Source organism: Petromyzon marinus, chromosome 49, assembly GCF_048934315.1.
Source record: "Petromyzon marinus isolate PM22_M1 ecotype Great Lakes invasive population chromosome 49, UKy_Petmar_22M1.pri1.0, whole genome shotgun sequence".
Taxonomy (NCBI): Eukaryota; Metazoa; Chordata; class Hyperoartia; order Petromyzontiformes; family Petromyzontidae; genus Petromyzon; species Petromyzon marinus.
Window position 1 is genome coordinate 9,218,862 of NC_133715.1, and position 17,953 is coordinate 9,236,814.

Below are 17,953 nucleotides of genomic sequence, written 5' to 3' on the forward strand. Positions count from 1 at the left end.
CTTTCTCTTGGGTCATTGACCTTGCACGGTGCTGGGTATCTCTGCCTGAAGGGGTCATTAGAGTGGGGAGAGACAGAGGCAGATGACAGATGATGATTTTGATTGGAGCGTCGACCTCTTGATGCCTTGAGGTGCTTTGACATTCAGTTTGATGCGGGCGGTGGGGGGGGGGGGCTGGAACTCTCCCCCCCCCCCCCGAATTTCACATTCTAAAATAGTGTTTTTAACGCAAATTATTTTGCCGAGCCAGCGAATGTATTTTAACATTTACAGTTGTATATTCGTACTCCATTTCGACGTTAGTTACCTCAAGTTGTAATCCAGCGTTGTCGACTACGGTCGGTAGCATATCATCGCACGCTAGGTACATATACGATCAAGTGGATAACTATTGCTGTGCAAATTACATTGCCAATGTTTTGGGACAAAATTTATTATTTTCATTTGCTGCATTTGGCACGGCGTTGGTGGGTGGCTCTTGCCCATAACATCAACATTACCCCAGGAGCATTGACTGATGAGCAACACCCTGCTGATGAGACTCGCTGAAATATAAACCAGTTACAGTTTTACCCTAATTAAACAACACAGGGAGGATGAATTGATCCAGAAAGACCTGTGTTTTGTCGATCAAATGTTGTATGTTGGTCGTTTGCCTTTATTTATAACTAGAGCAAAGCTGTGGTGCAATGGTCCATGCACTGAGCCACATGAACCTGGCAACCTGAGTTCGATCCACGAGCAGTGATGAGAACCAGTCAAAAGCTCCCACCCCACTTGACCAACCCACACTGACCTGCATGGTAAAGCATGGTCAAACAATCCCCATGACACGATGTGGGGTGTCCTTCATCCAGCAGCGGATGGAGAAAAAGGCTTCAATAATAAGAACCCTCTGGAACCTTCCTAGATTTGAAGCTTTCGTGACTGCAAGGATCCATACTCTTTGGTTCTATTCGGTAAAGTCACGTAGGTAAAAATAAAATAACAAAAATCACGACGTTTCGGCCACAACACGTTTCGGCCACAACACAAGTGGCCGAAACGTCGTGATTTTTGTTATTTTATTTTTACCTACGTGACTTTACTGAATAGAACCAAAGAGTATACTCTGGAACCTTGTCTGAACGGTCATTCGCAGTGGTTTATTATTTAAGAATAATATATTTTATACCGTGTAAGAATGTACGTAATTTCAGAGCAAATGTAACTTCAAGGTAATTTATTTTACAAGTGTTCATTAATGGGAATTTTTTGTATCTATAAATGGAAATTATGTTCTTCTCTGCCTTACGGTCACACGAATAGACAATGTGAAGTTTTTTTTTGTTTACCAGAACAACTAATTGCATTAATTGATATGACCTCTTGGTGCATAGACAATGTAATGCTATTAAGATTAAATTTACGAATACAATAATCATAACTGATTATACTTTTCCTTGTTTATTAACACCGCATAATGAAGCATCTTGGTTACATAAATGAAAACAAATATGTCATGCTGCCCTGACTATTAAAGCGACGATGCTTCGCTTGTTACCGACTGCCGCCTCGTGATTAGATGAGGCATTTAGGAAGCTCCATTCCTACTTTAGTCTGTTCCCTCGTGTAAATTGCCCCTGTGTTGTCACTTTTCATGCTAATGTTTTATTGTCCACGTTTTAAATTGTGCTCTCTAAAACGTCGCGTTTCTCCTCCTGTGTAGAATCGTCTATCTTTTCATCGTTTCTCATTTCTCACCCCCTTTCTCGTCTTCATACCAAAGTCGGCATGCCTCTGCGTGTCCATATCTCATTGTATTTGCTCGCTTGCGTAATGATCTTTATGTACGGCATGCATTTATTTGTACTCGCTTTGCTTAAGTGCCTGTCTTTCTGCAACCTTTACCCATCCATCCTGCCGGCAGAAAAGTTTGAACATTCGTATAATATATATACTTAGCAAAATGTCAGTGTTATGTCCTCAGAGTAGAAAAACACATGCTAATGAGGATCCGCAATAAATTAAGGGCCATAAATTAAACCCATCTCTTTATGCACTTCTCCGTGGAATCTTCCATCGAGTAAACAGAGGCCAATCGTATATTTTCTGGGGTTTTTTTTCGAACCTCCACCACAAGCCATTTAAGCGTCATGAGTTTTGCATGTCTCCGTTTTATCTGAGGCTGAACTCATTACCAATCTGTCACAGTTCCACGGTGCACTTCCTCTCTCTCATGCTTTTTACGTACAATCTCCGAGCCACGAGCAGGATACGAATGGCCAACTGCATCACAATTGCCGAGGGGCATTGGCATTTCTGCGGCAGAACATCTCCAGACTTCGTGTATCATGTCCAGTGTGTGCCATCCAGCGCGAAATGATGTGGAAGACGAGTTGGCGGAGTGTTGCCAGGTGTTTGGGCACTCTAGCCTGCGCTGCTGAGAGCCTGGCTTCCATGATTAAACTTGGTTTTCAAGTGTTACAGGCGGATGATGGTTTCAGCCTGGTGAGCTATGACTGCTTAAAAAAAAAGTCATTCTGTTTGGTCACATCGTAGCTCTGAGATGTCAACATTTCTGTTTGATTGGCATGCGATGAGTAATTCTTTCTAAAGGCATAAAAAATCTGTGGCCATAGTCCAGATACAGAGGCCTGTTAAATCGATGTTTCTCTTAACACAGAGTTCCCAATGGAAAGTTCTTCATTTAATGAGCTACCACGTTGAGAGCACAATTGCATTATAACAGGCAGAGGACAGGGTTTGGAGGTGAGGCTGTTGTTAATGGTAGTCAGGTCACATAGCCATTTTGCTTTTAGGTTTAATTGAGACAGTACTCCAAATGAGCTGGCTTGTTTATGAGGCTTTTAAGCAACTTCTTCCAATGGCAGACTCAACTTCAGTTTATTGTTCTCCTGCTGCTGCATCAGCACATTGATCTTGCTACTTTGTTTTAACCGTTTCGGTCCCAAAAAATTAAGTGGTTTATTGGGATAAGGTTGTTAAAATGACCTTAACAATCCTCAAAAATGCTAAGACACCTATTAGCAACATCAGTAAGGATGAGCGCTTTTAGCTTTCTCAAGAATAAAGAGAGATGACATAGTCATCCTCTCAGCCGACAAGGGCAATGCCACTGTCATCATGGACAAACCACATACAACAACAAAATTCAGGACCTACTTAATGATGGTAGCTATACCAAAATCAATAGAGATCCAACCAACTACCTGGTTATGAAAACCAACAATATCATCACTAACTCGATATCTTTAATCGAACCAACCAAGCGGCTCTCTCTAAAACCCTCTGCTGCTAGACCACCCAGATTTTATGGCTTATCAAAAATCCATAAAGAAGGTACACCCCTTCGGCCTATCGTCTCCACCATTGACTCACCTACCTACAAACTGGCCCGATTTCTGTCCGAGACCGTACAATCATTCACTGGTAAGACCACCTCAGCTGTACTTAACTCAGCTCACTCAGTATCGGTAATTAAGGACATCTCACTATCTCCAGGTGATTTGCTTGTCAGTTTCATTGTAGTATCTTTGTTTAAAAAAAAGCTGTTCCTGACATCATTTCAGTCATTGAAGATTTGGTCCAACAAGGACTGAATGCTGATGTACCTGCCCTGGTTAGACACTGCCTCACCAACAATTACTTCACCTGGAATGGAACATTCTACAAACAAGTTGAAGGTACCCCAATTGGTTCTCCCTTATCTCCAGTTGTAGCCAATATTTTCATGGAAATTTTGAGACAGATGCCATCCAGGCAACCACCCTACGTCCTTCCTTTTGGAAGAGGTACGTAGATGACACAATTGTCATCGGGCCACATGGCCTACCAGCTCTGGACCAATTCTTCAACCACATCGATTCCATACACCCAGCCATTAAATTCACCATGGAGGTGGAAAAGGATGGCAAGTTACCATTCTTGGATGTTTTAATTGAAAAGAGATCAGATAGCTCAGTGGGACATTTTGTCTACAGGAAAGCCACCCACACGGATGCCTATCTAAAACCTGACTCCCACCACCATCCAGCCCAGAAGAATTCCCTCATCAGAACTCTACACCATGGAGCTCGATGTCTTTCTGACCATCACCACCTAGCCAGTGAACTGAAACACATACACCAAGCCCTCAAGATGAATGGATATTCAGACTACACAATCCGTAAAGCTATCACCCCAACCGTTGGGAAATAACCATCTGAAGAACCAATCAAAACCATTACCTTGCCATACATACAGTGAGGGAAAAAAGTTTTTGATCCCCTGCTGATTTTGTATGTTTGCCCACTGACAAAGAAATGATCAGTCTATAATTGTAATGGTAGGTTTATTTGAACAGTGAGAGACAGAATAACAACAACAAAATCCAGAAAAACGCATGTCAAAAATGTTATACATTGATTTGCATTTTAATGAGGGAAATAAGTATTTGACCCCCTCTCAAACAGAAAGATTTCTGGCTTCCAGGTGTCTTTTATACAGGTAACGAGCTGAGATTAGGAGCACACTCTTAAAGGGAGTGCTCCTAATCTCAGCTTGTTACCTGTATAAAAGACACCTGTCCACAGAAGAAATCAATCAATCAGATTCCAAACTCTCCACCATGGCCAAGACCAAAGAGCTCTCCAAGGATGTCAGGGACAAGATTGTAGACAAGGCTGGAATGGGCTACAAGACCATTGCCAAGCAGCTTGGTGAGAAGGTGACAACAGTTGGTGCGATTATTCGCAAATGGAAGAAACACAAAATAACTGTCAATCTCCCTCGTCCTGGGGCTCCATGCAAGATCTCACCTCGTGGAGTTGCAATGATCATGATAACGCTGAGGAATCAGCCCAGAACTACACGGGAGGATCTTGTCAATGATCTCAAGGCAGCTGGGATCACAGTCATCAAGAAAATAATTGGTAACACACTACGCCATGAAGGACTGAAATCCTGCAGCACCCGCAAGGTCCCCCTATTCAAGAAAGCACATATACATGCCGTCTGAAGTTTGCCAATGAACATTTGAATGATTCAGAGGACAACTGGGTGAAAGTGTTGTGGTCAGATGAGACCAAAATGGAGTTCTTTGGCATCAACTCAACTCGCCGTGTTTGGAGGAGGAGGAATGCTGCCTATGACTCCAAGAACACCATCCCCACCGTCAAACATGGAGGTGGAAACATTATGCTTTGGGGGTGTTTTTCTGCTAAGGGGACAGGACAACTTCACCGCATCAAAGGGACGATGGACGGGGCCATGTACCATCAAATCTTGGGTGAGAAACTCCTTCCCTCAGCCAGGGCATTGAAAATGGGTCGTGGATGGGTATTCCAGCATGACAATGACCCAAAACACACGGCCAAGGCAACAAAGGAGTGACTCAAGAAGAAGCACATTAAGGTCCTGGAGTGGCCTAGCCAGTCTCCATAACTTAATCCCGTAGAAAATCTGTGGAGGGAGCTGAAAGTTCGAGTTGCCAAACGTCAGCCTTGAAATCTTAATGACTTGGAGAAGATCTGCAAAGAGGAGTGGGACAAAATCCCTCCTGAGATGTGTGCAAACCTGGTGGCCAACTACAAGAAACGTGTGACCTCTGTGATTGCCAACAAGGGTTTTGCCACCAAGTACTAAGTCATGTTTTGCAGAGGGGTCAAATACTTATTTCCCTCATTAAAATGCAAATCAATTTATAACATTTTTAACATGCGTTTTTCTGGATTTTGTTGTTGTTATTCTGTCTCTCACTGTTCAAATAAACCTTCCATTAAAATTATAGACTGATCATTTATTTGTCAGTGGGCAAACGTACAAAATCAGCAGGGGATCAAATACTTTTTCCCTCACTGTAGCAGGGGTCACCAAAAAGATTTCCAAGATCATGGGCAAACACAAGATCCAGGTTCGATTCAACACAGTACATAAAATTCGTGATCTGATCCCATCTGTGAAGGATGTGATCCCTGACATGAAATACCCCGGCATCTACAAACTAAGCTGTGTCTGCAGAAGTAGTTACATTGGGGAAACTAAGCGACATGTCTCGGACCGTGTTCGTGAACATAAGGCAGATCTGAAACATGGTAGGACGAATACTGCAGCCATGGCTGATCATTGTTTTAATGCTGTGGGCACACACGATATAGATTTTTCCAAGACGAAGGTACTCCGCAAACCCACTGGCTATCAGCAAAGATTCGTTCATGAAGCCATCCAGATATATAAACACAGACACAATTAAAACCGAGAAGATGGGTACAAACTGAACAATCATTTGAAGGACGTTATTAACCAGGTGAAGTCATTATTTTTGACTCTCTCTGGTGTTACATTAACAGTTTAAATGCCTATTCTTAGTTTTTTCGGTAAAGTCACGTTGAAGAGAAACAACAAAATAACAAAATATATATAAAACAATAAAAAATTCTCACGACGTTTCGACCATAACTCAAACGGTCATCATCAGGTGTGTCGGTTTGCATAAATTTATTTTGAAAACGGCATATTTATTTATATATATAAAAATAACGTTTGCGTCACGCGCAACGATGGCAGTTTGCCAGGACTAGTCCATCTATTTTTTTTTTTGAAAAGAGGAGGGGGGAGACGAAATTTGTTTTTATGTATGCTGTCTGAAAGGCACTGTAAGCGTGAACAATCAATCAAGAACTGAAATGATTTATCAAATCTTTCCAATGATTGCTAAGATAGAATCCATCTTCTCGGTTGAAATTGTCTCTGTGTTTGTATATGTGGATAGCCTCATGAACGAATCTCTCATGGAAGCCAGATGGCTTACAAAGAACCTCCGTCTTGGAAAAGTCAATGGCATGTGAGCCTACTGAATTAGAACAATGATCTGCTACGGCCGAGGTGTTGGTCCTACCGTGTTTAAGGTCTGCTTTATGTTCACGAATGCGGTCCGAGATATGGCGTTTGGTTTCTCCAATGTAACTACTACCACAGAGGCAACTTAGTTTGTAGACACCAGGGTATTGTATGTCCGGAATCACATCTTTTACAGACGGAACCAGATCACGGATTTTATGTAATGTGTTGAAACGGACCTGGATCTTGTGTTTATTCAAAGTTTAAATGCCTTTACATTAACAGGTTAAATGTCTCACTAACACAGCCACCGTTGCTCGTTTTCATGGATGTGGCGGTGGCTCTAAGATCTTACATTGACATGCTAATCTCTCACAATACAAGGGCCACCCCTGCAACATCGTCGTCGAGGTAGCTCAGCTCTCCGATCTTACATTTGCATGCAAATTTCATCACTAGCCCCGCCCACTTCGCTTATGACCCTTGGGCTACACCCATCTCAAACTTTTATAACATCCTGCCTCAGCAGCTCTCTCGCTATTTTTTTCACCTGATGACGATTGCTTGCGTTGCGATCGAAATGTCGTCATATTTCATTATGTTTTCTATCTACGTGGCTTTACCCAAAGACCCAGAAAATATGACCTTAACACATCTTTAAAATACGTGGACATTTATTCATTGCTGCTGTGGGTGTGTGAGAGAGGGGAGGGGGTGGTAGTGCCAGGTGGAGGGGTGGGGGATTACCTGGTCGAATGGTAAAGTTGTCTCGTGTGTCGCTTTGATTACAGACATTGTCACCAACAGTGCTGACAAGTTAGGGGGTGCGATCTACTTTCACCCGTGGGGTCGATCACTGTCCTCAAATTCCAGTGGGAATTGGATACCCGCACGCAATTCCATATTTTTATCTTCCGAAAGTCTCTCGACTGTGACCGTCTTTGTTTTTGTCAAAATGAGATGGGTGGGGGCTGGAACTGATCATTTGTTTCTGTTTTGAGGAAGGGCAGTTTGTTTAACTTATCACTATCATCATTTTCGTCGTTGTCAGAAATGATGAAGCTCTGCCGTAGGATAAGCATCTCTCCAGGCCTGCTGACTATATCAGTCAGAATCAGAATTTGTTTTTATACTGGAGGAATCAGATGAGCTATAAAGCTCTTTTTCACAGATGTCCAATAGGGGCGGGTCAGAAGGTTACAACAACAAACAGCACAAAAACACGTTAGGAGTGCAAAATACAGGAAAAGGTAAGCAAATCACTCCAAAAATATAGAAATAAAACTAAACTATTTTATTTTACCAGATAAGGCCCACTGAGCTATGTGCTTCTTTTCAGAAGCGACCAGGCCACAAACGACAGCTTGACAAAAGTTGTTTTTCACGTGGACATTTATATCAGCGGAAAAACAATCTAAAAACATCTAAACGCACATTTGCCGGTCTTGACGCTTGCTTGCTTGCTGCTGCTCCTGCTGCCTCTCCCCATTGTTTGCTGTAGGCGACGCAAAAGGAGATCACCAAGCGGCAGGGCTCGCTGGCGGCCGCGGCGGACACGGGCGCAGCGCTGCAGTCTCTGCTCAAGGGGCCCGAGGGCTCGGCCATCGACGACAAGCTCAGCCTCCTCAACAGCAACTGGATCGCGGTGACGGCACGCGCCGAGGAGTGGCTCAACCTGCTGCAGGCGAGTTGGGGGAGGGCCTGTTTGTTCCGTTCCGTGGTGGTGGGCGGGGGGCGTGGGCAGTGTCGGAGGACGTGCACGATGATGAGTCCACGTAACAATTTCCTTTCATCTCTTTTTTTATGACAGCAACATGCGAGCCGACGGGATGCGTCTTCTGGCCTAACACAGTTTGAGACGAGGCTCGAAAGAAAGCTGTCTCTGGTGTGGACCAATCAGTTTCAAAGACAATGCATATACTGTCAGAGCATGTTTTTTTTCATTCTGACCACAAGTATTGTGCTTAATGCAAGACACGATTCCTTGTAAAGGGTTTCAGTTTGGTGTTTTAACGTCTTAACACACGTTTTGTTGCCATAAAAAAGGGGAAAACCTATTCTCATATTTTGGTACTGGCAAGTTTCTTCATTTCAAGGACGGATCACCGTGTGCGGGTGTCACCGTTGTCTCGACTGGCAGGCGATCGTGGTTCATTTTAAACCAATGTTTCGTGAAAGAACAAAACACAACGCAAGCGACACGTGCAATTTGTGCCGAGCATCTTTTAAATACCCTTGTCCTCGTAGCTCGAAGTTAATTTTGTTCCCGGTCTACTTGTGCATGACCAAAATAAACATGTTTGTATGCGCGACGGGCGTACGATCACGCGGCTGGAGATGATGGTGATGAATGTCTCCGTAGTTGTTTGTTAATGGGTTTGCAATTAATCATTGTCCTTACTAATTAATTATCTGATAGCGCGGCTTCTTAATTGTGATTCCTTGTTTTCATTGCAAAACACTTGGAATTGCTCACTCATGTCACCTACCTCCCGGTGATTTGCTCCCGCGCGTTTTATTATTTCTGCCCGGGCTCCTGCCTCCAAGCAGGAATACCAGGCCCAGATGAACAGCTTCGACCACAACATTGCGGATATAACCACGTGGATATACCACTCGCAAGTTATGATGGACGACGCGGAGAAGCTGTCGGCCCAACAAAGGGATGATGTGTTTAAGGTATGGAAAGCGCGGGCTCAACGAATTGCTTACAACAGATAAGTACTGAAAATAGCTTTAGATTTGCTTCTGCGCATAGTTTCATTTGTGACAATGGTCAGGCAAAGGGGCACAGGCGCTACGGTGGCAAGATGTTAACTACCTCGCCTGGTATACGGAGGTCGTGGGTTCGATCCCGACCCTGACACCTATTTGGAGTTTGTGTGTCTCTCTCCCTGTTGTCACTTGGATTGTCTCCGGGTCCCCCTGGTTTTTCCCCTCCACATTTAGAAACATTGTGCGTTTAGAGTATTTGGCTGCTATAAATTTCCACGTGATAAGCCACTTTGTTGAGCTATCATTTGTGGCCAGGTCTCTTCTTAAAAGAGCTGTGTAGCTCAGTGGGCATTACCTGGTAAAATAAAAAATATATATATAGTTTCAAATAGCTTGCAATGTATTAGACGTATTGTTCTTAATAAGCACATCTACAAATACCCTGCACAACATTGTCAAAGGGCTTTATGCTGTTTCCTATTACGTCCAGCTTCATTAAGGCATGAACAGTGTTCCGGCCAGAGTCGTAGGCTTCATTTCAAAGTTTACGTTTGCTTATTTATATCGAGAACACCCTTCCAGTTTACTTACAAGGTTTCCGCTCTACTTGAATCCAGCTTCATGAGGTCGCACCCTCGTAAAAACCCACCATTGTCGAAAAGCGCCTGTGCTTTTTAGAGGCATCATGACACGCATGCGCCCAACGTGTCCTGTAAGTCCTTGGAAAGGGTTTCAAGTGAAACATTCAGTGCATAACGCCTACAGACGTCACAATTGTCGCAAACAGTAGGGTAGGCATTCAGAATTATTTCTCGCTTCAAATTGCCCACTGTTGTCCTTTCCCCCAATACGCCCGCGCGCTCACCTTTGCGGCGATGTACAATGTCACGCGCGTTTTTCCTTCAGACTCAAGGATTTCTGTGACGAGGGTCTTGATCGCCGTGCAGTTTGTGCGTGCGTGCGTGCGTGCCAAAGCTCATATCAGTTCGTTGTTAATATCGGAGCGGGTCCTGGGCCTTCCCACAATCGACTCGGTCTTAAAAACGAGCGAGGGAGTGCCTGCTGCTACGGCGTATAAAAGTCAGCACTGGGGGGAGATAAAGGTGGCCGGGTTGGGTTCTGGGCAAACCACCGGATCCGCCCGTCCCGCTCGACTCGTGATTTTGCATCTGTGGTGTGTTTGTCATAGCTGATCATGCTGCCTGTTTTAGATATTTTCCAAAATAAGTTCTGTTCACACTGATGCTTAAGCAAATACATCTGCCGCAAACAGCGTGTTAAGCTGTCATGGAAAATAATTATTGGCCACATGTTAACTTGATAACTTTGCTCAAAATTAAGCGACAAGGTCAAAACCCCACGCTTGAGTTTGCGTCTCTGAAGCAATCACATTTAATGTGTGCGTGAGTGTGTGTAGTGTCCATATGCTGTGCACATTTGTGTGTGTGTGTTTTTTACATGTATGATGTGTGTGTTTTACATGTATGTGTCTTTGTCTTTGTGTTTTACATGTGCTGATTATATGCTTTGTATCTTTATATTGATATAATCTGTACACCTACAACCTGGCATAGGGTAAATTACTCTGTGCTACATAGAATGTGACTCAGGCTGAATTATTTGCAATATAATGATTATATGTAATAATACTTCACAGTCCTTAGTGCATTGCTGGATGAAAGCTGCTTCACAACATGCTGGTGATCGGGCTTGTTTGGCCATACCTACCATGTTGGTCAGTGCTGGTGAATGGGGGAACCCAGGACCCGTTTCAGATATTACTTGGCACTGGTTTTAGCCGTGGACTGGACTGAAACTCGGATCAATCAGGTCAAGGGTGCAGCACAGAAACCTCTGATCCACCACTCCACCTTGTAACACCAACAACACGGGTGGAAATCGGCATTGGCATCTGGCCTGCGCTGGCCCGCTTGGTTAACTTCACCTGAACACGCGCGGCATAATGTCAGCAGCAGCTCAGGGGCGGACAGAAGAAGCCCGGAGCGATAGGTGCTCGCTAGCAAGCACATGCCCCTAGCCGTCTGGAAGAAGACCAAAGGAGAGAAGCCTTTGTCCTTCGGTCTTTGCAGCGTCTGCAGTCGGAGCTGCCTGGTACGAGCCATAAGGTGGAGGTGGTGCACGACCAAGCGGGCGAGCTGATGGCAAACCGCGGCGATTACTGCCGCCGACTCGTGGAGCCCAAGGTGACCGAGCTCCATCAGAGGTTCAACTCCGTCGCTCAGCGCATCAAGACCAGGAAGGTAAGGAGTAGGAGAAAATATTAGAACACCCACACACATACATAAGAGAGTAACACTTAGAGCTCCACAAGGATAGATTCATTAACTCGTTGCTATCATTGCCACCTCATGTGTCACCTCGCAGTCCCCCGGCCTACAAAGGCCTGGTGTTCGCTAACCCATCTCTCACCTGACTAACCAACCACACCCAACTCTGCTTCCGAGATCCGATGAGTGCGGTTTGCATTCAGGGTGATTCAATTGTAGGCAGGATAGACGCAGACAGGAGATAAATCTCACAAACTAAAATTATTAAAGTGTTGCTTTCAAAAAGTACTTTTTTCGTGACGCCATTGAAAATCCAGTTTTTTTTGTTCTTCCATTTTTACAACGTGGTGCCATGTTTTTTTTAAGGCTGACGAAGTGGAAGTGACAGGGTCAGTGATGTGCACTGGAGCGAAGGGCGTGCACACCAAGGCGTGCACACCAGGGCCGGCCACTTGCTCTCGCTGCCCTCGTACTTTAACCTTTCACCAGAAAACATTTGCGCAGAAATGCGAGATGGCCGTTATGTTTAATCGTTTTCCGTTTATTTTCTCTCTCCCTTTTATTGCTATTTTGAGCGGCTCAATTAAAAATAATGACATCCCAGCCATGTCGCTCATTTGGCAATGTAATGTTATTATTTTGATCAAACAAATATATATCTATGTATAATGCCGTTTTTTTGTGTTTAGATACAAACTGTACAAAATTGCTCATACAATTATTTTTTCTTATTAATTATTATGTATACATGAAGCTGCAAAATACTCCATGACGTTAGTTGACTCAACATTTTCAAATAAAATATTATTTTGAAAGTTTTATGTATATCACTGCCTTTCAGGGGTGTGTGTGTATGTTGGGAATGGCTATGTTGTGTTTAGCACACTGCTTATGAACCCAGTCCCAAGTTCGATTCCCAGCCATGGCTAACATCAGTGGCAAGTGGTATCAGAGCAAGTCCTGCGCCTTCCCTGGGTTAACTCGGCCTTAAATGAATACCTGGTGCAGTGTATAAACATTATCAATTGGGAGACAAAGGTGGCTGGGTGTGGAACTGGCCACATCACCTCCTTGGTGTGCCTTGTGAGTCTTAATAGGTGCTCGCTAACAACAGTATGAGCTGTATGAGGGATGCACGTGCGTTTTTCTGGGTTGGCCTGTGTTGACACTTCCCTCTGTCAAGCTTTCGCCACACACTACTGTGGCATTTTCAGGAGTTAAATTTGGTTATCTCGCCCAGTATTCGTACCTTATATATCGTTTGCCTTACGGAATGCTGACTAGATGGTGGCGCTTTGTGTGTGTATGTGTGCATGCATTTGTATGCATTGTGGGGGGAGCGGGCGTGCAGTGGTTAGCGCGCTGCACCACGAACCCTGTGACCCGAGTTTGATTGCCGCTCACGGCCAACATCGGTAACGATTATCTGCACCGGTCCTGGGCCTCCCCTAGGTCGACTCAACCTTAAATGAGTATGTGGCGTGCTGTGTAAACATCGCCACTGGGGAGACAAAGGCGATCGGCAGTGGCGCTTGCCACCCACGCCCTCGTGTGCTGTTCCGGCCTTCGCAGGTGCTCGCTTAACAGCACCTTGGCCCAACAGCCTGTTAAGACTATACGGTGGAATCTTTGTGCTCATCGTTTATTTAATCTTCAATGTATCCTACGCAGCCCATATCGGTGAGCCCGGTCCCAGTGGTCGCCACACGCGAAGCTGAGACGGTTCCTGCGTCCCCTCCGGCCAGCGATGTAATTCAGCAGAAAGTGGAGCAACAGGTCCGCAATGCACCTCGATCACGTTCCGTTTTGTACACACATAGCTCGAAATGGTGATATAATTCAACAAATGTATCATCTACACCCCCAATTAGTTTCATTAACCAGCCCGTAGCACAGGAGTCTAATTTTTTTTATGAAGATATTTTTAGGAGAGGCACATTGGCAGTGCAATTGGAATGACCCCGCATTGCAGCCATGGAATTTGCCTTACATCTTCAGACTTATTCAAAATCCCCAGCTTGAGTCACATGATTTAGAACAATATAGATTTACGTTTTGTTTATTTACATTCCAGCCTATATTTGCTTAATACAGCCTGAGCAAAAATAAGCGCCAGATGGATTTATGCTCCACAGGAACGTAAGACTGCAGAAATGGGGTGGTATTCATTTACAGCAGCAGTTGATAGAGAATGGTTACATATTATGTGCATTATGAAGCCACTGGAGCTATGCACGTTTAAGTCTAGATGGAAAACTCTTTTCATTAGAACTGTTTTCTGTGTTCAGTTTGTTGTTGTCCTTCCCCCATACCTCCAATTATCACGGTTGGCTACGTACGGTGCGAAGGAAGTTCAACGTACACACATGCACACACTTTAAGGCATCGCGAAGCGTTCTTGCCACTCAGCTGGACTGTGTTGATATGTGCTTTGTGAACAACGTTCAGGTTTAGCTGCTGCTTCTGCATGCGCATCAAGTCCGTTTCGTGCCATTTCTCTCAGCTTTTAAGGCTGTGAACTTTTTGTACACATATGTATTTTCCCCAATTTTATCCCGGCTCTGCTATTGGGTGTCCAGGCATGAGACAGAGTACATTGGTGAAGCTGTGGCATGCCTTTTAGACGAGATTTTTAATGGAGATTTTTCCCTAAAATCCTTTTAAGTGGCCTTTTCTTTATCCTTCACACAGAAAGGGCTCGCACTTTCCCACATGCTCCGCAGTGAGATTGTCGCACGATAGCCAAACTGATACCTTATTTGTTTCAGTGCTGGAATTGAGTGCCAAATAGAGTTCAAAACCTAAATAGCGCGCGCAGTCACCGGTCTCTGTTCTCGACCGTCTGCTGCTACGCTTGAGCACGTGGTTTAATTATGGGTGCCTGCTCGAATTCGAACCGATGATCTCATTGGTGCCAGCTCATTGCTCTGACCTCTGAGCCACCTCCAGGAAATTCGCTTTGGTAACATTGCCTCTCCTGGGGGGGGGGGGGGGGAACTCGGGGGAAATTATTTAAAATAAAAAAAATATGCAAGTAAAAGTTATGCCTCCTGCTTTTGTGTAACTGTAGAAGCTATTATTATTGTAGAAGCTTTATCAGACAAAAAAACAACCGAACCACTTATGCCGCTATCCGAGACGGTCCTTGCGAACACAAGGACTATCGGCTATCATGTGTGACGACCACTCATTGCAGGGCATGTAGAGGTGTAGCCCGACTGTTGATAAGAAGGCCTCGTCCAAGGGATTTCGAAATAAATTTGTGTCTCTTCGCTTTCCTGTAGAGCCTTTGGCAGAAACATCGACCATTTTATTTTTCAACTTATAAAGCTTGGAATACCCACCGTGATGGTGGGGGTAGACTTCTCCTATTCTTCTGGCTTTCGTACGAATAATTTATGCGACCAATAACTGGGACAGAAATATTTTCTGTGAGACCAGGCTGCAATGAACATAAGCAGCAGGGTGTCTTCCTTTACCGTAGGGTTCTTTAAATTTCATACCGCTGCACGTTTTCCAATGGGCACCTCATTTAAGGCAGAGAGCAGACTGACCTGGCAGCGACCCTGCCTGGGCATTGCTCCCACTTGAGATGTCCGTCCCACTGGCCTGGGTTAAACCCGGGAATTGGCATTAAAACGGGGTCCTTCAGGCGTTGGGTCGCCCACAAATCTGTTTATTTCCCCCATTATTATTGTCTGGATACCAAGAGCATGCCAATGAATGAAAATAAAATCCCTCATGTATTAACGTTTCTCCCAAATTACTTTTATCGGTTTCTTCCTCTTTTTTTAATGCTGAGTTATTCTTTAAGGTTTTTATATATAGAGAGAGAAATGAGGAAGACACACTGTTATGCCATGGCTCGGTAAAAAAAAAATGTAAGTAGTGACAAGCCGGTGTCAGCTTTATAAATAAAGCAGAGCATAAAGCAATTTCCCGCCAAAGGCTTTGGCCCAGTCCTAGGCGGATGCAAAGTAAATGTGAAACTGCTAACGCTGATGAATACTGCGCGCATGTTGACTGTGGCTTTGATTATGTTTCGGGATGTGTATCTGCCAGTGTTTAATCCCCTTGATTTGATGGATGCATGCTGTTCCATCCCAGCAACCTTCCGCATGTAGCGTAGTTTAACGGTGATTTGCATGATCGTAATTTATGCCCGCACATCTCCCTCTCTGTCTCGCTGTCGTCTTCTCTAGTGCACGTAACTTCCACTGTGATCTATCTTGCTTCTCCAAACCTGTTGGCTTCTCTGAAAATTCTTCATTCCTCTCCATTGCCATTCTGGATTTTTGACTTCCCTCACGTTATATCGCTCATCTTCTGCATTCTTCTTTGCTGAACCCACTCGCCACACAAACTCACATGTATAAAACAAAGAGCACTTACCTTAACTGCCCCTAACTATTTTGCTTGCTTGTTTGCTCTTGGATGAACTCTAACCCTTGACCCCTACCCCGACCCCTCAACTGCACGCATCGCAAGTAGAGGCGACTCTTGGAGGCCAGAAAGCCGATTGGCTCAAGCCACGCCAAAGGCAGCTACCGATTGGCTAGCTTGTCGTCTGTTCGGTCAGAAGAGAACTCGCCCGCTCCCCACAGCACCAAATCCCCCTCCCATATCGTCTCGCTACAGGCAAGGACTTTAACTAAACACCAGCACCAACAGAAAACAAAAATAGACGAGATATTTAGGGGGCTTATCTCCATTAAAGGCGTTCTGTGTGCCTTTGAGGACATTGGTTTACCAGAGTGTTCGCGTGTTTGCGCCTTTGTTAAACATTGCCGTCGTTATTTTCACATCATGGAAATGGAAAGGAAAATTGTAAAGGGATGTTCTGAGTTTTCTTCAAACATTTCTGTTGGTTCTTGTAGACACTCAAACCTGCGTGTTTGTATTTGTTTAGTCACTTGGTTTATTTGCACTTATTTAATTTGCATATATTTTTTCCTGTATCACAAATCCCATTTCGCTTCATGGCTTTTGCAGTTTTTAAATATATGTATTGCATATCATTAAATATTGCATATCATTAAATATTGCATATCATTAAAAAACCCACAGTTTGTTGTATTTGCATTGAGCCCCTGAGACTTCACCAGTCACAGCAAATAGAGCGGCAGTCATTGCAAATGATCAAGATCGGATTCGAGCTTTAGGAGTGATTGTGGCTCACCACATCGCCCCGTATGCACGTGGAAATGTGCCATCGTGTACAAATCAGGCGCCCTGCATTCAAAGCTGCGCCGATTAAACACAAAAACATATATATGATTGCTTCCTTCCCCACATGGCGAGAACGACCGTGAGCCTTGGTGTGGAGACGGGTCGGCCAGACAATTGGCAATAGTCAGTAGAAATTGCTTAGCGTACACATGACTAGTCGAATAAATTCACAGGACAAAGTCAATAAAATTAATTAATAATCCACGGGCAGCATACAGCCGGTCCGAGATATGACATTCACCGGGTGGACATTTTTAACGCATTTAGTTTGAATGCAATCCAACACGCACGCTCCGCACGATAACTGCACGCCCACGCTAAACCATCATTTCGAGCCGATGTTATTCAAAGTGGTGTGCTAAAATTGTTGTCATCCATAGCGGTGTCTAAACCATTCTACACGATTGGTTTGCTTGTCCCATTGTTTTTGCGCCTGCATTCACCCCCCATCGTTCATTCGTGTTTGGGCCCCATTGGTGGGCTTTTTTTAAACTAAAAAAAAACAGTCCCCTGTGAGTCACCCCGTTGATAATTGTGCGTGCCTAAACCCACAAGGATGCACGTCACGTTGTAGCGTGTAGAATTTCGCCACAATTTTCAAGAAGAAAAAAAACTACCTTGACCGTACCTCCCACATTCGCTGTTAGGGTATTTGCAGAGGGCCTTTTAAATGCGGGGAGCGCAATTATACGGATTAGCTGGAATGAGGGGAATAATAACGATAACAATGACAGTAGTAGTAATATTAAAAGTAATAAAAATAAAATTAATTGCATCGCGACAATTTATAGGACATGCAATTTCCATAGACTTGAGAACAAAACGGCAAAAACGTTGATGTGTCCAGTAATTAAAGTGTTAAATGACTGTAATTTTCATAATAGGTTTTAATCATAGCCTTC

General features: G+C 44.2%; 1 protein-coding gene across 7 annotated transcripts in view; it reads left to right on the plus strand.

The window, feature by feature from the left end:
- LOC116953045 (dystrophin) overlaps window positions 1–17,953 on the plus strand; it is a 662,108-nt gene that overhangs the window by 309,593 nt on the left and 334,562 nt on the right. For 6 of the 7 annotated variants that reach the window (XM_032972888.2, XM_032972885.2, XM_032972886.2 and 3 more), the window contains 5 exons: window positions 8,321–8,503; window positions 9,370–9,498; window positions 11,625–11,795; window positions 13,494–13,598; window positions 16,314–16,460. In XM_032972888.2, the coding sequence (XP_032828779.1) occupies window positions 8,321–8,503; window positions 9,370–9,498; window positions 11,625–11,795; window positions 13,494–13,598; window positions 16,314–16,460 (735 nt within the window). The remainder of the gene's footprint in view (window positions 1–8,320; window positions 8,504–9,369; window positions 9,499–11,624; window positions 11,796–13,493; window positions 13,599–16,313; window positions 16,461–17,953) is intronic. The other variant, XM_032972890.2, reaches the window with a different exon arrangement.